The sequence below is a fragment of the Mustela putorius genome, unplaced genomic scaffold (assembly GCF_011764305.1).
Source record: "Mustela putorius furo isolate JIRA1106 unplaced genomic scaffold, ASM1176430v1.1 tig00003896_pilon_pilon_pilon, whole genome shotgun sequence".
In the NCBI taxonomy this organism is placed as follows: domain Eukaryota; kingdom Metazoa; phylum Chordata; class Mammalia; order Carnivora; family Mustelidae; genus Mustela; species Mustela putorius.
In genome coordinates, this window is record NW_025422045.1 from 9,509,898 (window position 1) to 9,533,906 (window position 24,009).

The 24,009-nt window shown below is 51.2% G+C and overlaps 1 protein-coding gene across 4 annotated transcripts in view; it reads right to left on the reverse strand.

Annotated features, from left to right (window-relative positions):
- The window catches only part of MEGF11 (multiple EGF like domains 11), a 222,819-nt gene that overhangs the window by 42,799 nt on the left and 156,011 nt on the right, over positions 1 to 24,009 (reverse strand). For all 4 annotated transcript variants that reach the window (XM_045067572.1, XM_045067570.1, XM_045067571.1 and 1 more), the window contains exons 8-9: positions 19,921 to 20,133; positions 12,544 to 12,718 (exon numbers count right to left, since the gene is read on the reverse strand). In XM_045067572.1, the coding sequence (XP_044923507.1) occupies positions 12,544 to 12,718; positions 19,921 to 20,133 (388 nt within the window). The remainder of the gene's footprint in view (positions 1 to 12,543; positions 12,719 to 19,920; positions 20,134 to 24,009) is intronic.

The window sequence follows — 24,009 nt, forward strand, 5'->3', positions numbered from 1 at the left end:
CCGGAATCCTCCCCACCCCCAGTCCCTCAGGGAGCACATGAGCTGGCCTGGGTGCAGGGGGCAGGGCAGGGAGAGGGGGATGAGGCCTAGAGTGGGGAGAGTGAAGCTGCCTTAGGAGGTGAGACTTACAGAGGCTGAGGCCCTCCGTGTGTGCCATGCTGATAGCATGCCTGGTCACCAGCAGTGGTGTCACCATTGTCTTCACTGTACCCAGTGCCCTTTCAGAGGGTATGTGTTATCTGCTGATTGCTGGCACCCGCCCCAGGCTCATGCACGCTCACATGGCCTGTTATTCTACCATCTTAGCTTTATTCCTTTAAGTTCTAAAGGCCTTCGGGCTTTAGGGGTCTCCTGACATAAGATACAAATGCCCCTTAAGACTGATCACCGGAAGCCCCTGGTAGCCATTTCTGCCTCCACCAGCAAGACATCTAACACCTAACGTATAGGAAGCCACTTAGTATAGGGTGTGGCATACGAGAGGTGCTCAGGACATTGGGGTCCCCAGCATTGCTTAAGTCAATCTGTTAGGATCTACTGGAGCACTGTGGCTGAGGAGCCAAGGTGGGACAGGAGCCTGGAAGTCAGACCGGCCCAGCCAGAAAGGACTCGAGGGCCAGACTTCACCCTTTGCCCTAAAGGCAAAGGTGGGTCTGAGAGGAAGTAAGTGACCCAAGGTTCCAGCCTGTTTTAGGAAGCCCCTCCCTGGAAGGTAGGAATCTAGACCACTTCTTTCTTGTTAAGAGAGGCTGAGAACCCAGACTCAGGGAAATGCAGTGGCTTAATGATTGTGGGGTCAGTCATTAAAGAAAAAGTCTAGAACTGACTACAAAAAAAACCCAGCAGTTGAGACCTGAGAGGCTTTTCCTGGGGAACAGAAGTGGAGTGGAGGAGAAGAGGCTGCCCCTGCGGCCCACACCAACTCCCCTCACATCCTCCAAGCACAGCTTCTCTGCATCCTTCTAAAGCTGGTGCCCTAGGGGTTTTTCAGTCTCTCTGAGGTTTCTCAGCCAACTTCTCATAGAATGCTTCATGACACAGAATGTGGGCCTGGAACATGCTCCCCCCTTAAGACCCTGAGGCCTTGGTGGGGCAGGTTTGAAGGGACCTTAGAGCAGATCTGGCCTCCCTGGAGGAAGGGACGGGGTGGTTTCCAGACTGGGGCAGGGCCTGTCTGGAGCTGCAGGCCAGGGAAAAGAGGGGAGCAAGGCCTCAGAGGGAGATGGGACAGGAGTGGCCCGTCCTGGCAGCATCTGCCTGGCGTCTGGCTCAGCACCGGGCTGGACATGGGCAAGGCCAAGACTCTGAGCTGTGTTAACCATTCTGAGCCTGTTTCCTTGTGTATGACATGGCGGCAGTGCCACCTCACCCCATGAGAGCACATGTGAACACCGTAGGAGAACACCATAGGAGAACACCGTAGGAGAACACATGAGATGACGGCTAGGCAGTGGCAGAACTGATGAGGGAACAGAAGGCAAGCTGAGGACAAAGCAGAGGCTGACCCCTCCCCCCACCATGGGACATATGTGACATTCCTCAGGCACTCCTGGCTGCCCTAAAGGAAAAACAAATAGTGAACTTGTAGAGATCACAATCCTGCAAGACCTGAGTCTCCCTCGGTTTACAAATGTCCTAGTGATTTCCAAGGAAGAGGATTTCTTATTATAGACTAACTTCCAAAGACCCATAACTCCGTTCTTGAAGCCCTAACATCACCTTCCCCTGCATAAAATTGAGGGAGGCTGAGGCACAGGGAAATGTAAGTAAAGTTAAATTTCTTCTAAACCTAAAGCTCATTGACAAGGATGGGTGATAGCAGGACTGTGACATTCCTCCAGGAAGCTCTCAACTATCTTACTGTTAAGGCCTTACTGAAAGGAGAAACAACCTTAACTTGACAAATGGCAAGGCCTTAGATATCCTGTAGGTCCTCTCAGCATATGAAAGTCCTTGCAAACCCTCCCTTTTCCTAACCTCCCCCTTTGTGGCAGTATATAACCAGCCAACCCTCACAACCCTAGGCCTGCAGCTCTTTCTGCCCAAACGTCCTGCCCTTGTGCTCCAATAAGCCACCATTTTGCACCAAAGACGCCTCAAGAATTCTGGGTCATCGGCTGTGAACTCTACCCCACTGAATCTCACTTACGTTCTAAAACTCCATTAGAACTGCCATGCGGACGGGGGTCCTGGTGGGGACTGGGCCCTCCAGCCACACCACCACCGGGCAAGCTGACCCTTCCCCTGAACTACATGATGGATGCCTGATCATGCTCCTGTTTGAGGCTACTTTCAATTTTGGCTCTCTTGGCTAGAGCACCCCCATGCTCATGGTTAAGGATTTATCCTGGAGGAGGGGGCTAGGGAGCCAGCAAGGATCCTTTGGGGTTTGCCCACAGAAAAAGCAGGGCATAGAGGTTCCAAGGGGACCTTGGGCATTTTATTTTTTCCAGTTTTAACGGGGGATAACTGACAAACTTGGGGCAAGTTATTAACCTCTCTGTGCCTCAGTTTTCCTATCTATAAAATGGGGATGTAGAACTTTCCTCCAAGGGCAGTGCTGAAGATTAAATAAGTTGACTCACGTAAACTTCTCAGAACAGGCCTGGCCCTGAGGAAGTGCTGTAATGCTTTAGGCATTTTGATTATTACACATGGTTCCCAAGAGCCTTGGCCACAGCAGAGGTGAGGAGAGATACTGAGAGTTTCCTGCACTGGGCCATGTTCGTGGTGCCTGCCCTGTTTCCCTTCACCCAGTTGGTGAGCTTCAAAGTTGGGTTCCCCCAGCTCAAAGCCCATGCTCTCCCCACTGAGCCCAGAAGCCTCTACCTAAGAACTGTGGGGAGAAATGGGAACCCGCAACTACCAAGCATGTACTATATGCTGAGTTCTCAGACAATGACATCCCCCTCTCCACACAAGAGGTATGGAGGTCAAGTGCAGCACTGTTTTGTCATGCCCCTGCTCAGGGGCTCCCTCTTGCCTGCTGAATTCAGCACAGGACCCCACTCTGGCACACAAGGCCCTGCCTGCTCTGCTCCTTCTCTCTCCCTCACATTCCCTCCAGCCTCATCTGGGGCACCTGGGCCTGAAGGCTGGAGTGCCCCTTCCTAGCTCCCCTGTGCCAGTCTTAGGAATTCACACCCTTCCTCAGAACTCTGAGGATAGGGTACAATTATTTAGTTTTTGGAAAAATATTTTTGAGGGTTTTGTGTGTGTGTGTGTGTGTGTGTGTGTGTGCGTGTGTGTGTGTGCATTTACCCCCATTATTAGTTTCCTATTAGCTAACCCCACCGTGAAGTAATTTATTCGTGGCCTTTTTCTGCAACATCTTTCATTACCCAGACCAATCACATCTTCTGGCAGGAATCCCTTCCCCTCCCGGGGTGCATAATTACTCCCACAGATGGGATTATTGGTGCTAATGACTAAGTGGGGAGATGGCTAGGCGGGATCTTGGAGCTGGAGGGCAGGGGCAGCTGGAGGGGAGTGGGTTCATCCTTTATTCCAGACCTGCCAGCTTGGCGAGGGGGGTCAGTCTGCGGGCCTAGGGCCCATTGCTCCCCCTCAAGCCTCCACATGCACACACCTTAGCCCTTCTTCCAGTTCTTCCCAGAAGTGTTTCATTTCAGCTTTACATCCGCCCCAGAAGGCAGGGAACACCTATCTTTATAGAGGATGAAGTTAAGGCACAGAGAGGTGAGGTGACTTGGTCAAATAACAAGGTGGCGACAGAGGCAGGGTTGGAGCCCAGTTCGGCCTCCTGGCTGGCCTTCTCCTCAGTACTGACCTCCCCTCCCCACACAGCCATCCTGAGGCAAGCAGGGCCTTGGAGCCATAAGTCTTGGGTTCGAGGCCCAGCTTGATGTCTTCACAAATCATGATACCCTGGACAAGACTTTAACCGCTCTGAACTTCGGTTTCCTAGTTTCCTCGTCTGTGCCATAAAGCTAACGATTCTCACCCTGCTTTCCTCATGTGAGAGCTGTGAGCCTAACAAGCCCAGGTGTGAGGTGGCCGGGTAAAGCTGAGACGGGCCACCCCAAAGCAGGGAGGGAGACTGAGGGTCCCAGCCGACCTCTCCTCAAAGACAAAGCAAGGGAGGGCACTAGGCTCCCACTGAGAAATGAGATTGCGGGGACTGTCCCCTTCCTCAGAAAAGCCCTGAGAGTGTCTCCAAGCTGCTTATTTCCTACAGACCCACAACCCTCTCCTTTCCAGATGGTTTAGGTTTGTGGCTCAAACTGCAGGCTCTGGGTTCAGACAGGTGCAGGCTCAGCTCCTGGTGGCCACTTACCAACCAGGGAAGGGCACTTCATCTTTCTGAGCCCAGGTTTCCTCATCTGCAAACTGAGGATCCTGACAGCCCAAACCTGCTGGGCAGTTGTGAGGATTACACAAAGTAACAAAGAGGAGGGGCCCTGCCACAGTCCCCCCCGTGCTCCAAGGGTGGGCTTTCACACCCCGCTTGTCAGCTTCCTCCAGACCCTTCAGGTCAGCTCCTCTGATGATGGCCCAGCCCCACCCTCCTGAATCTGTGGGGTGGTGGACCCTGGAGTTGGCAGAGGCAGAAATCCCATCGACTCCAGAGACTTGGACAAAAAGAACACGGCAGCAGCTCTAAGCATGGATGCCTCAGCTCCCACACTCTCTTCTGCCTGCCTGCAGAGAGCTCCAGGCTCCAGGCCTGGACCAGAGCCCCAGCTCCAGACCCCAATAACAAGGGCACTGTTAAAGACGTGAGGAGCATGGCAGCGAGAGGATGGCGTGACATGGCGGTGTTATGTTTCTGGAACAGAAGAGTCAGCAGTTTTCCCTAATAAAGCCACAAACCACGGGGTCCCAGAGCGGGAAGGCTGGACTCTGCCTTAGTGACATAAACCCAATTTTCCTTACTTTGCTCTGTGGATTAATTGCCAACATGATTTAACACTCTGGTGACCGTTCCCCCAGCCCCATCCCTCTCTGCCCTGGGAAAAATCCATAGATATCTGCTCTGGGGATAGCAAACTCAGGAGAAGGAGGTACTCAGAGAGGCTGAGTACATCACCCAAGTACACACATCTGAGGGACAGACATGGGATTCCAATCCAGGCTGGTCTGACCGCAAAGTCCATGCCTTTGACCTCTTGTGCACCATCCCTAACAACTCTGTCAGGGACCTCCACAATCATTTATTGAGCATTTGCTACATGCCAGCCTTGGCTTGAAACATTGTATACATTTACCTAATTCAATCTTAAGAACCTTAGAACACGGTACTGTTATTTACCCCATTTTGTAGATGAACAACCAAGGTTTGAGAAGCATAAGTAACTGGGCCAAGGCCACCCGGCAGGCGAGGACATAGGATAGGAGTGCTGGAGTGGGGCACGTATGTGTATTTGTATTTTTCAATCACTTCTGCTCGTTTGCACTACTGGTGCTCCTCTGTTCACACGGGCAGGGCAGCTGGAGGGTGAATTCCTCATCTCTAGTGCAGCAGCCAGAAAATCTTTTATTATAATTAGAAAGCTAGTCAATGGCAGGAGGCGGGGACAGGGCATGGAAAGCGTAGGGCTACTAGCCTGCAGACCTCGGGTCTGAAAAAGAACAAAACAATCAGAACAGGAAACACACACATTCTATACATGACACCTGGCTGTACTTCCCCAGTGCCCGTTTCTCTTCTGGCCCCGCAGCTGTCCTCCCTCCTGACTTCCAGGCACGCATTTTGTCCAGCTCTGGGGTGGGGGTTGGGGGAGAGTGACATCTTAAAGGATGTCAGAAACCTTGGAGGAAAATTCAATCACTATTTCACTGATCTGGATTTTCATAACTCTCACCCTTGTCCTGCCTTCTCTGGCCCGACCGGCTGAGGTTTGCGACTGACCTACCGACAGCAGAGAGGAAAGGGAGAAAAATGTGGAAACGAGTTTGTTCACTGGGTGATGGAGTGCCCGCTCCCCTCGCCAGCACGCAGGGTTCAATAACAGCAGACAGGGCTTCAAAAAATTGCAGCATAAATAGATGAGCCCTTTAAGGTAATAGAAATTCTGTCATCCAGGGGAGAAATATAGGCCCCGATTCCCATGGGTGGGGACACCGAGCTTCTCTCTCCCGCCTCCCAGGCTCGCCGTACCCATTGTAGCCAGAGCCGAAAGGGAGCATCTGTGCTGAGCAATGGCCACAGGGTCCCTTATCTCCCAGCCACACGGTTCTACGCAGGGAGGAGGTCCCGGAAATCCAGGCTCTGCTGCTCTGGCGACCTCACAGGCCATTTGCTGCAGGTGCCAAGGTGGCAGCAATTAGTCCGAGAGCAGCCGAGGACGCTCCATCAGCCTGGACACCTAGGTGTGGCCTTAATTAAGGAAAGCTGGTCAGCAGAGGCGTGTGGAGGAGCTGAGAAGCTGGCCTTCTCCCCCGCCCCTTCCAATGATGAGAAAGTCTATTTTCTGTTCCGTGGCTGCCCTTGGGAACCCAAGAGCCCCCGTCAACTCTGCTGCTCCCAACCAGAAGGAAGTTTCAACTAACTCTACTCTCTTCCTCTTGCTTCCTTTTCTCCTTGTACCCCCAAAGAAGGCCTTTGCGCCAGGACCAGTGAGTCTCTTTAGGTAGGGGCCCCGTGGGGTAAACAACAACAGCAGTGGTAGCACTGCCAATAATAATAATAATGATGATGATGGTGATAAGTTCATTCTTGCTGGAAGAATATGAATCTACCAGGTATTCTAGCAAACTTATACATACTAATTAAGCAGCCCAGTAATCCAACAGACTTTATTATTACTCCCCTTTCCTATATGAGAAAAGAAAGGCACAGAGAGGTAAAATATCTTGCCCAAGGTCACACAGCTAGTATGCAGCAAAGATGGTATTTGAAGGGAAGGAATCTGGCTCCAGAGTCTCTGAGTAACCACTACATAGTACTGCGTAAGGTAGAAGCTCACATTATTTGCTGCTCACCCCCCAAAAACCCCCAGAGATGATGCTGGGGAACAGCTGTTCTAGTCCACTGCCAAAACCTGTTTATCTGAACTGCAGAGAAGACAACAAGTATTTTTAAGCGCCAACCCTGGTGGCATGGCCCCTCAAGAAATACCGTGAACTTCCTTCCTATGAAGGTCACTTATGAAAACTTCTGCTTTCAGGGCATTCATTGCTCTTCCCCCAAACCTCGTTGATTTCAAAGTGAGTATACTGAGTGAGATAGTCATATGGCCAACATGGACCAGGAGGCAAGCAGTTAGGAGAGTGGGTACGGCGTTGGAGGGAGAAAGACTCTGAGCATAGCCACTTGCTGTGGGAACAGAGGAGATGAAAGGCTTAATTCTGAAGACAGGACTACTCAGGGAAGGCTTCATGGAAGAGGCAGCCTTTGATCTCAGCCCTGAAAGGCTGAGAATGATTTTCTTCAGCTAAGATAAGGACAATGGGGAGGACATTCTAGGAGGAGGGAAAAGCCTGAGAAAAGGCACAGGCAGGGGCCTCAAAGCAGACACTGTGCTTGGGGAAATGTGAGTTATGTGTGGCCATAGGACAGGTTTTTGGCAGGACTTAGCAGGAGGTGGTTAGGGTGGACTAACTAGTTTTAAGGTCAGGTTACAAAGGAATGGGGTTTGAGTTTTGTTTGGTGGGTAATGAGAAGCCATGGAGAAGGATGATGTGATTTCAGCTTCCAAGTGGAGGGCCAGCTCCACCTAGTCCCTTCAACCACAGTTCAGCTTTTCCCTCCTCAAGTCCTGGATTATCCTTCACATGAACACACACAGGACTCTGCTGGCCTGAGCCCCCAGCCATGGGACCCTCACTCTGTCCTTCTCCGCCCCTGCTGTCCCTGGTGTTCTGACTGGGTGAGGAGCCTAGGTTCTAAGAGAACCAGAGCAAACTTGGAACAGAGCCTCGTGGTTGCTGTCCAAGGTGCTGACACAATGCCACTTCCAATATAAAGCCCTCCCATTTTAATGACTGGTGCCCATAACCCTGTTCCTGTTGGATAGAGACTATCATTATCACTTTACAGATAAGAAATGGAAGTCCTGAAAGTTAGCAGAACCAGAGCTGGAAACCTGGTTTCCCACCTTCCAGTCCAGGATTCTTTTGCCCCACCCAGCAGCCCCAGTGCAATTTAGCAAAGCATGCCTCATGATTCCACTGTTGTTGCCAAGCTAACATATACAATGCTTAGACTTTATTCCTATCTCCAGCCCTATGTCCATTTCCCCAAACATTGACAGGTGTGCTCACCCCACAATGTCTCCTGAGACTGACTGTTCAGGGTGACCCATAGGTGCCTGGGTGTACCTGCTTGGACTTGTAAGTATTTATGACTGTTTGAATCATGCTTGCTCCAACAGAACCCCTGGGTGTAGCTCATCTTGACACTCTCCTTGACAGGAGGGGTGCTGGGCTTAGAAGAAGCACTATTCCCCTACTACTCTTACAGTGCACCAATAATTACTACCATCTTACTGGGTGCTTACTGTGTCCCAGGCCCTGAATGGCAAACTTTCTGTATGAAGCTTCTCAGTCTCATGACAAAGTCTTCTCTTAACAAATGAGGAAACTTGGGCTTAGGCAGGGTAAGTGACCTGCCAGCAGGCAGAGTGGGGATTGGAGGGCAAGGATCTGAACTCAGGTTTGTGTGGTTCCATGTTGACCTGTCAATTAAAGTCTATCATCTAACCTGTGAGAGTTCGGTGGCTTTGTGATCCTGGGCAAAGTCACATATCCTGTTTGAATTTCAGCTCATTTTCAAGTTGAGGAACATGAAAGCGCACCTCCATCACGCTCTTGTGAGCGACAGAGATGAGGCATGCAGCAAGGACTTCTAAGTGTTTGCTACTGGTGTGAATATGATTATTGCTAAGCACAAGCTCTTTGAAGACTAGAAGGGTGTCTGATTAGCCCTTTCCATACCCCCAGCTGTCCCTCCCCAAGTCCTTGGCAGAGTAAATGTCTAGTGCTCTGGGAAAGAAGGAGAAAGAGTGTGAGGGCCAGCACACCTGGAACGCCAGGTGGAGCTTGCTCCTGCCCCATATTCTCATGGTCTCTGCAGAGTTTGGGGACCACCTGGCTGGAGCAGACATGTCACTGGACTCCCTGGGGTGGTTCTGGACCACCTAGAAGTGTTCCTCGCATCTCTGTTGAGTCTGAGGCCCATTCCCAGCCCTCAGAGACTCTGCTTTCCTAAAGCTATCCTGGCATCCTCCCTGTACAGCAGTGGGCAGGACAGGCTCTGGCGAGAGGGGTCAGCTGGGGATGTGGCCTCATATCCATTGCCATGTTTGCTACTCACATCTGATAGCAGGCAGGATGGACGTGACTCCCATCTTACAGAGGAGGAAACTGAGGCGAAGCAAAATGAGGGGACATGGCCAAAGTTAGTGAGCCTAGGATCGAGGTCTCCAAATACTCAGAAAAGGGCTCTTTTAATTAACTAATTAACTGCTCATCCTAAATATCTTTCAAGGAAAAGAGCAGCTGCATAAATTTATAGACTAACTAGCAAATAAAGGCACTGCTAATTATTATTGATGGCAAGGCATTCTAGGGAGGGTCTCAGCCAAGTCTGCCCTGCTGATCGCCTCAATCCCTGACCCTGACCAGAGCTCGCTAATTGCAGGAAGTTGCATTCGTTCAGAAGCTGGGGTAAAGGCAACAGTAATGAGTTCCCTCTTGGAGTCTGGTGCATGCAGGAATGAGTCACGCTGGATGAGAACAATTGACTGTTCTGTAATCACCTCCAGCAGCTCCTGCTCAACACCCAACAGGGCCCCAGAAGAGCCTTTCCAGGTATAATGAGGCTGGGCAGGAGGAGATGGATGAGAATTCACAGGGTCTCACCAGGGCAGTTTGGCTTACAATCTGTCTTAGCCCCGAGCCCCAGGCAGGTGGGACTTCACAAAGAGATGATTCCTGCAAGTGCCAAGTCTCCTAAAGTTCAAGGGCAGGAAGTCATTTGCATCCCAGATGGGAGGAAGAGAAGCAGTGGGCTGGCCTCCAGCCTGCAGGAGCCCTGGCCTGGGGGCAGTGGGCACACAGACACTGGCCTCTCTAGCCCTTGAAGGGGGCTAATTCTTCCTTCTATTGAGGAACAATGACCAGGCAGGCAGTTGGGGTGAGGAAAAGGAACATGGGACTCTCGTTAGGCCCATATACAATGTATACAACCTTTCCTTTGGCAAACACACAGACACAGACAGACAGACAGACACACACACACACACTCTCTCTCTCTCACCTCTCACACATATCCTCTCCTTGCTCCTACTTCCCTTTATTTTCTCCATAAGGGCTGCTTCCTGACTCGGTCCATGGAATCCACATTGTGGAGCATCTTAGAAACCATTGTGTTCATTTCCCCTGCACACTTATCCTTTACAGATGAAGGAATTGGGACCCTGAGAGAGAAAGCCACCTGCCCAAAGTCACAGTAGCGAAACTGGGACCAGGGTCAGAAGGCCCCACTAATGGCTCTGGTGTGGGCAGTTCAATTCTGCTTCCATCTTCTGATCACTTGACTGTGTAAAATTTTTAATCCCAACCAACTATTCTCTCCTACCCAAAGCCCAAAACCGAGGGCACTCCATTTTTCTGTGGAAGCGATGGCCAGAGCTCACACCAATGAAGGTAAATTAGAAAGGAGACCCGCAAGAGGAACTGACTTCTTTCTCTTTCAAAGATGTCACTAGAGGGGCACCGGGGTGGCTCAGTGGGTTGAAGCCTCTGCCTTTGGCTCAGGTTGGCTCAGGTTGAGATCCCAGGGTCCTGGGATTGAGCCCTGCATCAGGCTCTCTGCTCAGCAGGGAGCCTGCTTCCTCCTCTCTCTCTCTGTCTGCCTCTCTGCCTGTCTGTCAAATAAATAAATAATATCTTCAAAAGAAAAAAAAACGATGTCACTAGAATTCATTTTTACTCAATTTCACCTGCACTAGGGAGGAGGAAAAAGGAACCAGACAGAGTTTTGTTCTACCCACAACAAACCTGCCCACAAAAGTCCCTACGCAAAGCCACACTTCCACATCATGAGCATGGCTTCCTTGTAGATCAGTGGGTCTCCCCTTGGCAGCATACTAGCCTCAACTAGACCAAATGTATCAGTGTCTCTGGAAAGCAGGGGTGGGGCCCAGGCATCAGTGTTTGCAAAGCTGCCCAGCTGATTCCAAGGCACAGTCCAAGTTGAACACCACCCCTTCTTACTCAGTGTGAGGCCACTGACCAGCAGCACTGACATCACCTAGAGCTTGTTGCAAAGGCAGACCCTTGGGCCCCACCCCCTTCAATCGGGTTAGAATCTGCAAGGTCAGAAGGCCCACCACCCCTCCATACACTCACTAAAGTGTGGCCAGCACCGGCGGGACTACCTTCTACAGTCTATCTCTCCACCTGGTCACAATTTTGCAAGGCAGGTGTTCCATCCTAAAGGTGAGGAAACTGATTCAGAGAGAGGTTAACTCACTAGCCCAAGGTCACACACTCGGTGATTAGAGCAGAGCCAGGATGTGACCCCAGTCTGGTTCCAAAGGCCATGGTCTGTACCGCACCAACCACTTCCTATAGCACAGCAAAATACATGGCCACAGGGGATTCCTCCTCCCCCACCCCGCCCCCACCAGTGCTTGGGACCTCAGACCTGCTGGGCATGCTCTGGGCCTTCGAACAAGATTCCACTTCCAGTGTCAAGTTCCCTAACCTCATAAAAACCAGCATAATTCATGAGAAACCACAAACAGTAAACATGTGGGGGAAAGGTTCACTCTCCCTAGTAATCAGCGAAATGCAAATTAGAACAACAACATCGAGGAGCCATTTTCTACTGATATAATTAGCAAAAAACAAAAAAAGAAAGAAAGAAGAAAGGAAAGAAAAAAGGATGTTAGCAAAGTTGTTTTGAAATAGGTACATTCGTACATGGCTGTTGGCGGTGTAGATTTATATAACCCTTGAGGAAAGTAATATGGCAACATCCATCAAGAGCCATAAATATATTATGCCCACTGACCCTGGGAATTCACCCTAAGGAAATAATTCAATAGGAGAGGAAAAGCTGTTTGTAGGAAGATGCTTATTGCAACATTTGCTGTGAACATTGGAAACAACTCAATATTCAGCAGTAAGGGATGGTTGAGTAAACTGGGGGGGGGGGTAACGGCAGCTCCTGCAGGGGTATGCCGCTATTTAAAATGATAATTAAGAACCCCGAACAGCAAATGTGGGTGAAAGCAAGTAGAATGCAAAACTCTGTGTGTGTGTGTGTGTGTGTGTGTACTGTGGTTATTATGATGTAAAACACCATGTGTATTGGATTTAGACAGGGAGGAGCTGGATGCAAAGACAACTGGTGTTCCATGGGGAGGGGACAATGGAAAGACCCTCTCCTTCTATTCCATCCACAATTACAGAAACTGGGGGAACTGGTCCTTCGAGAACAGCCTGGGAGCTCTGGGGTCAGAAGTCCTATCTCTGAGTACAGAAACTCTCATCCTTCATCCCTGGGCAAAGGGCCACATTCCCAGAGTCTCCACTCCTGTGTGGGGCTTTGGGAGATCCTTCCCATCTTACCATGAAGCCTGGGGCACATGTGCAGCTCCCGGTGATGCTGTGGCAGTCAGCGCCGTTCTGACAGGTGCAAGGCAGACGGCAGCCGTTGCCGTAGTAGCCAGCGGGGCAGGACTCATTGCAGTGCTGGCCAGACCAGCCTGGCTGGCAGGTGCACGCTCCAGTGACTGGGTGGCAGCTGAGCAAATGAGAGAAGAAAGAGAGAACAGTCTGGCTGGGGAGCCAGCCCTGTCCCACCCTCCGCCCATCCCAGCTCTGGTCGCCAGGGCAGCAGGATCCATGGGTCTGAGGTTAAATTGCTTATTGCCTTGTCAGAAGGTGCCAAAGTCACACGGCCTTAATAGCCCCAAGAAACTAGGGCTCACGGTAATTATATAATTCGCCTCAAGTCACATAGCGAGGAAGCAACAAAATCAGGATTATGACACAAGTCTTCTGATTTCCAAAGAAGTGCTCTAACATAAGTACACAGAGTCCAGAGAAGAAGGCAGCCTTCTTCAGTCCCTTCTCTAGGACTAGTGCCTTCTCTAGCCCTTCTCTAGAAATGCAGAGCCTTGTACCCAGGGCAGATGCCTGGTGGGAGGGCAGGCACAAGTCGGCTACAGTGAGACCCAGTGGTTCTGCAGATTATAGGTACTCTGCAGACATTTACTAAGGTAAAATGAGACCTCAGGGCAGATGGGGCCTCCTGCCTCTGGCAATGCCTACATTGGAGAGAATACCTTCCAACTGGGCTTTGCTAGTTCTTTTTCAGAGTGAGTGTGATTGTCTCCACTCCCTCTCTCTCTAGGCCAGAGGCAGGGGCTGCCCGGCATGACCCTTAGAGAGTAGGGCAACCCCTGGCTAGCAGAGGTGTGATCCAACAGCTGCTATCCATTCATGATCAGAAGTGATGCCGGTGTGGACCGTGTGGACTTCTCAGCAATTCTGTGGCCAGGGTAAACGCCCAATGGCCTCAGCTAGGGTGTCTGAAATCCATCACTACATTTGCTCAGAGCCCAACCTTTCCCTGGGCTGCTCCCAGCTACACCAGGGCAGGAGTATTAAAGTTGGCTCATTCCTGGGATGTCTGAGACTCCTCTAATGGCAATTTGGCTTGAAGACTCCCAATCTTGCCAGTCTGTCTTAGAACAGTGATACAGACTAAGGCTTTCCACCCAGCCTTCCTTCCTTCCCTCTCTCTCCTCCACATGGGTGAGACCTACACCACAGTCTGATGTTTTCCTAGCTGCCCCAGTCCCCCCTTTCCAACCCTCATTTCCCCTCAAAGCTGTCTCCCTAGTAAATCTCTTGCACATGGGGAGAACCCACGGAGAACACTCCAGAGAAGATGCTGGATGGTAGAGACAAGCCAATCTCCCTAGATTCCCTGTGTCACCCGCCTCTCAGCTCTGGGGTCCAGCTCAAGGTATAGGATCAAAAGCAGCTTGCTCTGGGCTGGCAGGGGAGCGTGGGTACAAGTCTTGGTTCTATTAAATTCCAGAAGGACACAGGCTTCATCTCCCTGGGTCACTGGTGGACACCCAGTGCCTGGCTTGTATTCACTTTCCAGTTAAGTATCTGGGAGTGAACAGTACTTTCACTACGAGTAATTATTGTCTGTGTCTATTGACTTGCTTATCATCTGTCTCCCCGACCAGGAGGCAGCTCCAAGGGGAAGGCCCTTTGTCTATTTCACCTTTCTCTGTATTGTACCCCAGGGCTCCCGCAGAGTCCCTGGCACATTGGAGATGCTCAGTACATATTTGGCAAATGAATTAATGAACACACTAATTGTGTGAAGCCCAGCCAAGCTCTCTTCCGGGAGCCCTGGTTTTCTCACAGAAAATGAGGGATGGATGGGAGCAGACAGTTCCTGAACAGTAAGTGCAAGCAGCTAATAATCATTTTGGAAAATGTTTAGTCTCGTTAATTACCAAGTCAAACTAACAACTGGATATCACTTTTTCTCTATCAAAATAGTAAAGTTTGTTTTGTTTTGTTTTGTTTTTTTAAAGAAAAAGGACAATACTCAATGCTGATAAAGGGTTCTGGAAAACTATTTGGGCTTATGTATCAAGAGTTCTAAATATATTCAGACCGTTTGGTCTTAGAATTCCATTTCTAAGATTCTATTCTAAGGAAATAATGAGAGTTGTGGGGAAAGATTTATGCACAGAAATGTTCCCTAAAGCATTATTTATAACAGTGGGGAAATGTAAGAAATTTAAACAATAATGTGACCAGGCTAGAAAAGCACCAGGCACTTCACACATATTTCTAATCTTCAGATAAGCCTGCAAGTTGGGTACGAGAGCCTCTATTTTACAGATGGGACTTGGAGGTTATATGACTTGCCCAAGGTCACACAGCTAAGTCAGTGGCAGTGGGGAATCAAGCCCAGGTCTGTTTGATGGCCTCATGTCGCCCCGGCAACAAAGGGCTCGTTAAACGAATTATGACAGTTCATATGAAGGGATGTCAGAGAAGTACTCAAGTCTGTCACTAACAAGTCTGTTTTCCAGACTTGTTAGTGTCAGAAGGTGAAGTGAATTAAGCAAATTATATACAAAGTCATGATCTAAAATATGGGGAAAAGGAAGATATACATATAGAGAGATAGATATAGGTACAGATATAAATATAGATATAGATATAAATATAGATATCTGTATCTATCTATCTATCTATATATCTTGACATAGATGAAGAACAAGCAAGTCACAACAAAATGGTTTTGGGGCTCATCTCTGGGTTGAGAAATTATGAGGGATTCAAAACTTTTTCTTAAATTTCTATGTATTCTTGAACTTCCCCAAATTGAGCCTGTTATAAACAGACATAAAGCAATAAAATCTGTAAATAGGCAGAAAAGAAGAATCATGTAGAGGGCTGGGGGCTTGAAGACTTCCTGACTTTCCTGGGTCCAGACAAACTCCTCCTTGAGCCCCACACTGTGAGGGGGAAACAGCAGGTTGTATGGGTGCTCTGGGCAGGGATGGCCCCCATGTGGTGGCCCTGACCTTCAGCCAGACAGACGGGGGCCACACCGCTCTGTCTCAACAGTCTGAGCCATTCCCTTCTTGGATCCAACCTTCCAGGGGCCTCCCCTGGGGTTAGAGGGACTGCCTCAGGGACAGTCCTGGAGAGACAGACACACATGGATCTAGCAAAGGGACCCAGCAGCTTCGGCTGCGGCCATCAGCTCCTCCCAGCCCCCGTGATGTCGAGGGTCTCAGGCAGGCTTCTGCTCTTCCCATCAGTGGATTCTCTCGCCACAGGCGTTGGCTCTCACAGGGACCACCACCCTGGGAGAAGCCTACCAGGCACGTGCCGGCGGGCAAACACTGACTTCTCAGTGCTCCTGCAGTGCTCACTTGCCGTCTCAGCCGCCAGTGTTTTGGCTGCTCGGGGCTGTGCTCTGTGCCAAATTTACTTTCCACTCTCAGAACCAGAAAGCTCGAAATGGATTCTGAAATCCCTTCTTTCTTTCTCCCTGAAATTCTATGTAAAAAAAACCCAGATTTCTAGTTTCTTAATTTGATTGCTTATCATTTATTATAAAACCTCTGAAATCCCTTTGAAGTGAATGTGCACAGCGAGGGCTGGCGGAGCAGTTTATGACTCAGAACTGGGCGCCTTCCTCACATCTGATCTCTCCAGGCATCCCCTGCTCCCCGTTCCCCTCTGCCCTGCGGGGAAAGAGCCATTCCCTTTGGTCCCACAGTGGGCAAGTGACTGCTGGTGAGGCTCAGGCAGAAGTCACAAACGGTGGTGTGCAGGCTGGCTCAGGTTGCTCTAGGTTTTTTTTTTTTTTTCTTTTCCTTGCCTTTCTGCCATTTCCCCCAGATACAGATTAATCACAAGTTAATAGGAGCCGAAAGCAGAACAATACAGGCATCTTTTCAGGGTGGATTTTTCTTTTTTTTTTTTCCTTCTTTTTTTTTGGCTGCTCTGAGATTTCTATCAGTGCTGCATCTGTTGGCTAAATAAAATCTTTCAAAGGTAATACACCCTAGTGGCTGCTGGAATTCATCTATGACAATCCAATTGTGGAGGAGACACGACAGAGGCCTGAGACACAGGCACTCTCTCTCTCAAGGTTATTCCTTTACGAAGGAGGCTCGTTCCTTTGTGGGTGCCACAGAGCATTTATAAAGGGAATGAAGTGATGGGGGGCTCTCACCAGCCACTTCTTCCTTCCCCAGGCACATGGATTCAGCCTCTTTGAAGCAGTCTCGCGGCGGGGGGGGGGGGGGACCAGGCAGACAGAGGCTGGGGCCTGACAAGTGGGGTTTCCTATGGTTGGGGGCTGAGAGTGCTTTGTCTCTCTGGGATAGACACTCTAGGCCTTGCAAACCGTCTTGGAGCAGCTCTGTTGTAAGCTCTCTTGGAAACCAGGGCAGAGAGGAGGCTAAGCTTCTAGAAGGGGATCCCACACCCCATCTCTCAGGGTGTTGGGTGGAAGCTTCACTTGCAAAGACCACAAGAGAACTTCTACCTCCACCGGGCTGATGAAAGGGATGGACAGACTGGGAAACTGAGATACTGAGAGGACACGTACACCTATCAGGACATTTGCTCAGACAGAGGTTCTGAAGGCAGGACTCAGGTGTCCCAGACCCCAGCCAGGACAGCTTAACTGTTTCAAGATTAGGAATCAGACAGTCCTCCCTCTCCTTTTCTTGGTTCCCAAGAGAAGGCTCTGTAATGAGACAAAGGCTCATGAAGGGAGGTGCTCTATGTGACCATGAGGACAAAGCCAAGGGCAGCATGAGAGACTTCAATCAGGCCACAGGCTCTCAACCGCAGGCTACGTTGCCTCTCCCATCCGCACATAGGAAACAGTCTCACCTGTCAGAACTTGGGGGGCTGGTTCTTGCCACTGGTGCCTCGTAGGGAGAGGCCAGGGATGCTGCTGAGCCCCCTGTAATGCACATGACAGTCCCCAGAGCAAAGGACTGTCCAGCCCCAAAAGTCAACAGCGGCCACGTTGAGAAAGTCTGACTTAGACTGAATGAAAACATGTGAGTGTCATGGGTTCAGTCACTGGACCAAGGTGCCAATCACTAAAAATAAATACATAAATAATAAATAAATAAGACATCAGCTTGGGGGCAGAACCATCTAGAGGAGTAGGCTGATCTGGAGGAATTCCATGATTCTTCTCACAGAGGATCTGCTCTGTGCCAGGCCCCGTGCCAGGCTGAGGCCACAGAGGGGGACCGGCCAGGCCTCTCCTGCCCTCCAAGAGCCTGTGCTGTGACACAGCTCAGTGTCGTGCAGACACCGAGGGGCCTGGCCTCAAGCCCTAGATCCTAAGAAACGCTACCGACTCCCAGTCCCTGTGACAGGACACGTGTTAAAGACAGTAAAGCAAACAATCATCAATATTGGATGGGCTGAGATTAGCAACGGAGAAGAGGGAGTCCTTCCAGATTAATAATGCATAGAGGACTCCTTCACAGGAGGAATAAATTATGCAGGGCACGGCTGCTCAGGCACAGGAGGAAAACAATAGCTCTTTAATTTGGGGGTGGTTGGATCTCTGTGGCAGGGATTCTCCCTGCACTGGACCTCAGCGGTAGCCTTGCTTCCTGGCTCTGGGAGAGTCTTCCCTTGGCTGCCAGCAGGGGTAGGGGCTCCTGGTGCAGTTCTCTACCTGTGCAACAGGCTGAGGCAGCTGCCCAGCCTCTGCCTAGCTGTAGGGACTCCCTATCTCGAGAGCCTCAGAGCTCTCACCCTGTCCTCAAGATCCAGCCCAGGTGCCACCTCCTCCAAGAAGACTTCCCTGACCACCACAGCAGTTTCCTCTGGTGCTTTTTATGCACAGCCCTGGTCACAGTCACTTGGGCACATGTCGGGACCCAGCGGAGCCTGTGACACAGAGCTCACTGATTCTAAGATGCACTTTCTCCTACACTTCACATCTCAGATATTGGGTGTGCTGTACAATCAATGGTACATCATGGTTCAGCTGGTTGCATTCTCCTTTCTTAGTAGTCCATAAAACAGAGCTCTGCCTCACTACTGGTACTCTCTTGTATTTTGCAGAACTAAGGTAGAAGGGGCTCAGTGTGTGTGAGTGCTCCAGGCCCGAGTTCCTGAGGGCTGGACTGGAGCTGAAGGACTCTTTTCCCTCTTTGTGGCCCAGCCCTACAGGTGCTCAGTGTTTGCTGCATGGATGGCTGAGGGAATGAGCGCTTGGGTCATAGAGGGGCCTGCTCTGCTGGCCCCGGAGCCCCTCTCAACAGCCTCTTTCCCAGCCCTCCACCTTGCAGGTGGCACTAACCCTAGCCACTCAGCTCCGGGGACTGAGAACCAAGGACAGACTCCACCTAAGCCATAACACCAGCAGTCACCAGAGGCTTTAGGGGGATTTGTGAAGAATCAAAGGTTGGAAACGAAGAAGGGGGCTGAGGCCAAGTCCTGGCCATCCCAGCAACGGGTTGCAAGGAAGAGGCATCTCTAGTTTGCGAATGGCAGCAATACCCCCCACCCAGAGCTGCCAGTCCTCCCCAGGCTGTCCTGCAGGTCCGAGGGGAGAAGGGAGACTCCCTCACCCTTCACCACCCAGATAAGAGGCAGCCACATAAAGGGCCGTGGAGGCCTTCTCTGGGGCCAACAGTCTCCTTTATTACCAGAGGGTGGTGCTAACTGGTGCACGGAGAGGAAGTGAGGAGATGTGGAAGAGGGGGCCCGGGAGCAGCTCTGGCTCTTCTGTTCCCCAGACTCAGGTTCCTCTGGAAGCAGCTCCTGGGGCTGGCTTCAGGTGAGGTGAGGCAGCCCGCTGAGCTCTGTCCCTCCTGCTCCTCCACCCTAGCCAGGGCCTGCTGGGACAGTCCTCTTTGGGCCCCAGGAGAGCCCTACTGATCTTGAAGGTCCCTTCCAGTATGGACCTTCTGTGGTTTGAGCCCCTGCTTCTGTCCTGGCAGTCTTGTCTCCGGGCCTCTGGGGGTTGGGAAATGGCTCAGCTAGATATAGAGCAGGTGGAGGGGGCATTTCTCAAGGACAATGCCCCCAGGGCCTGTGGCATGGGAGCCCCGCCATCCCAGCTCTGCGGGACTCTGTGGCTCCATCCTCCACCCCACCCTAAGGATCCCCAAACTCCTCCCGTCTCCTTCATGGTGGGTCTCAGCTTGGCCCACTTTCAGAGCTGCCAGCTGGGTATGGCAGACAGACGCAGGTGACTTGGGTCCTGGTCCTGGCTGGGTGGCCTTGCTTTCCCCTTCTTTTCAGCGAAGTGGTTAGTCAGCAAAGGTGACTGCTCAGGTCCCAGCTCTTTCGCTGCCCTGCCTGGGTGACCAGGCTGGAGGCGGGGGTCTGTGCCCCGAGAAGCCCCCTCTCCACCAGGGCCTGCCCACCCAAGCGTCCCCGGGCTCCCTGGACCCCAGCTCGTACCTAATGGTGTTGTCGGTGTGACAGGGGCAAGGCAAGGTGCAGCCTGGGCCGTGTAGCCCCTCGGGGCACAGCCGCTCCTGGCAGCGCGGGCCTTTGTAGCCAGGCTCACACTCACAGGCGCCGGTGGTGGGGGAGCACTGGCCCCCGTTGTGGCAGTCACAGCGTTGTGAGCACTGGAAGCCAAAGGTCCCGAAGGGGCATTCCTCCTGGCACCTGCAAGACAACAGAGCGGGGCTGAGGCTGTGCTTCCATCCCTCCCCTTCCAGATCCAGCCAGCATGCGTCCTCCACTTCCAGGCCAGGGCCTGCTCTGCTGCATGCCACCCCAGCCTCCCCTGCTCCCTTCTCATCCCCCAGGAAGCACTGACAGTTCCGTCCCCCAGTCAGGTCCCTGCTTCATGCCCGGTCCCCTCCTAAGGCCCCTGGCCCTGAGTTCATACTGTCATATTTCATTGCTTCTAAGCCTGAAATGTGGTTTTTATTTCATTTTTTGATTGCAGTAAAATATGCGCAACATAAAATTTACCCTTTCAACTGCGTTTCAGTGGCACTAAGGACACTGGCATTTTGAGCAGTCATAACCACCAACTCCAGAACTTTTCATCTTCCCAAGCTGAAGTGTCTATACCCATTAAACAATAAACCTTATGTTTGCCAACTACATTTGGGCATCTCTGCCATGGATTCCTCTTACAACTGACAGTACGTCATCGTTTAATTATCAATGTTTTCATTCTTAGCAGTAGGTAGGACAGCTCATCTTCCCATCGGTGGCATCTTGGTTCCTGAAACATGGTCCTTTCATTTCTACTGTTTCTGGGCTTTTTTTCCTACTCTTTTGGGTGGATGTCCAGTCTCCCTTGGCCAGACTGGACACGTGTCTCCTCCACAGTGCGGAACCTTCCTGAATACAAGAGGCACCCTCCTTCACTGGATGGGAGAATCCCCCACAACAGCAGCAACGATTTCCTTTTCCTCCAACACGGGGCCAGGAGAGGGGTGTCCAAAGCAGAGGCTGAGCCTCGCCCATCAGCCGGTGAGCACGCCCCCACCCTGAAGGAGGAGGACGGAGCCCCTTTTGTGTCAAGTAGTTTGCCTGCTCCTCCGAGCTCCCAGCGTACCCACAGTTGTTCCACTCACTGCCCCATAGCCCCTGGTTGTGGGTCCTCTGTGGAGGAGCACGACCCCCACTGCTGACTGCCTGACAGCCCTCACTCCAGACTGGAGATATTCCCCAGGGGTGCAGAGTCACTGCCCCATGGCTGGATCCTGACAAGGTCAGGGGACACCTGGAGGCATCCAGAGTAAAAGAAGTGGGCGGCTCCTGCAACCCAGAGACTTGGGAAATGGCCTTGGGGATTTGCATGACCCACATCCTGGCCCAGCTCCTGTGGGGCTGGCAGGTCAGTCCTGACATTTGCTTTCTCATCATAAAATGGGACGATGATGACTAAATCCCATCAGGTTGTTTGAGGATGAAACGATAAGGTGTGTAAACGTTTGGAGAGGTGTCCCACGCGTGGTAGGGGCTCAGGAAGAAATGTTGGTTATGATGAATGCTCTTATTAATTCTGTTTTCTGAAGTTCCCAGAACAGAGCCCATCCGACCTTCTGCCTCAGGTGCTGGCATGAAAAGGCTCGCAGGGAAGAATTCCAAATGTTAACCCCTGAGTAGACTTGAGGAATTTGTTAGTGTTCTGTCATCTGGACAACTATTTTCCAGTTTGCCGTACCTTCCACAATGATGGTGAGGAGGGGAGCTATAAAAGATGCTTAAAACAAAACAAAACAAAACAAAAAACTAGAACATAGCCCTAACTTCTTTATTAAATCTTGGAAAGTCACAACTTGGAGCCAGGGCTGTTCTCCCCAGCGGGGCTGGGAGCTGTGTCTGGGAACCCTCGGGCGCTGCTCATGAGGGTGATGGTGTGGCCAGGCCCCAGCAATGCTGTAGAGCTGGGTGGCGAATGTCTGAGGCCCAGGGGGGCTGGGGTGTCAGGCCCGAGTCTTGACAACTCTGCACCGGGTGCCTATCTGTCTTCTCTTTGTCACCTTGTGCCCACGATGACAGGGAGAGGAGGAAAGTGACTGGGGTCTAAACTTGAAGGCTTCCCCAAAGAAGATGCCACCCACTGTCCCCTCACAGAGTCACTGTGGCAAAAGGAGGGATGTGGCAGAATGGAGGGGCAGCAGATGAGGGATGAGGATGGCCACAGACGGGGGCAGCGGCCAGAGAGGGGCTCCCAGCTCAGCAGGCCCTGAGGCCCCGGCCCTGGGCCCCTGAAGTAGGGGGTATACCCATCACCCTCACTCTGGAGTTGAGGGGGCGGGGATTTGGAGAGCTGAGGCGCATCCCAAGCTCAAATGGCTGACATGACCCGAGGTTGTTGCCCAGCAGACCTTGCAACATTTTAGCCAGTCCAAGGTTCCATTTGGGAAGGAGAACAGAAAACAGAGGGAGGAAGGGAGAAGAAGGAGGAGGTTGTCCGTAGAAGAGAGAGAAGGTAGAAGATAGGAAGAAAGAGGAGGAGGAGGAGGAGGAGAAGGAGGATGGGGGAGGGAAAGAAGGACACTGAGGCAGAAGGGCAGGGCACAAAGCATTGAAAGGCTAGAAAATCACTATCTGAATTGCCAGCTCCTCTTCAGCCTCAGAATGGATTTTCCCAGAAGTTCCTCAGTTTGGTTCTCCTCAGATTATCTCAGACACCAGGGCAAGAAACCTAAGCCAGGAGACTCTCCTGACAACTCCCTGCTTTCGCTGGAACATTCCTGCTCCCTGCCACCCAGCAGGACCGTGCAGAGGCCCGGCCAGCGAACTCCCCTTGAAGGGCACTCCCCCACCTGCCATATTTAGGAAGTGACTGACTGCATAGCTGCAAAAAAAGAATCTGGAAATGAAATATTGACAACCTAATCCATTTACATAATCAGCCCCCCCCCTTTTTTCTACTCACAATTTAAACAACTTATTTATTTAGAGATCAAGCAATGACTGCTAATGAATTTTCCACAAAGCACGCTAATAACGGGGCCCGTGGAACAGAAGGGTAATCACAGCAGGAATTAGTTTTCTACTTAAACATCCTTCCTTTGCAACGTATCAATCTAACGTGTCTGATAGTGCCATTAACAACCAGATCCATTGCTCAATTAAATTACAAAATGAGCTGCAAAGCCCTCGTTACGTTTCATGTTTAATTTGCACTGGATTCTGCCTATCCGGGGAGGCCTGCATTATTATACCCACTCAACTTTAATATGCTTTCAATGATTTGGGGAGGGTTAATGCAGCTGTCACCTACAAAATTAATGGAGGCAATTTTATAAAATATTAACACTAGGCGGCCTATTGAGGTGGGAAACCCACATGCTACCTGGCTCTCCCCCTGAACTCTACAGCTGATGGGTGAAGTTTGCTTGGAGGGCCCCAAGCATTTGGGATTTCTCTCTGCCCCAGGATCATGGGCCAGCCCCAACAAGAAGAGGGATTCGGATTACTCTTCTGTTGGGTACCTCTTAGCAGTGAACACGGAGACAGCCAATGATATAGGGTCTATGGGTTCAACCAGCCGGATGTCCAGACCCGCTTGTCTCTAGCAACAGGTGGGCTGGATTACCTCTCGTGAGCAAGTGGACTGAAACAAATGGTCCTGTTCTGGTTCTGGGGTCTTCTGGCTCCTGACCCTACCGGTGCACTTCCTTACTGGGGGAGCAAGTGAGGATGAGAAGGTGAGCTCAGTGCTTCAGTCTCCTCTCCCAGATACTTCCCCCAGAGAACCCTCTCTAACAGAAGTCAGAGGATATCCGGATGCCATGCCCCATGTTCTAAAGCTGGGAAGCTCATGGAGAGGAACACTAGCTCACAGAGAGATCAGATCTGGCTCGAAAGACTTCAGGCTGGAGGTAAACAGACCTAAGGCAAAAAATGGAAAACTGCTTTTCTGGACATGACCGGGGATTTGGGGCTGACTCCAGTGACAGTTGGAGGAGCACGGTTATGTTGTCACAGCCAGAAGGATCAATAAGTTGACTCAGCCTCGATACCACCTTGCTGATGTTATCTGGGCAGGGAAAGCAGGGGGATGGCAAA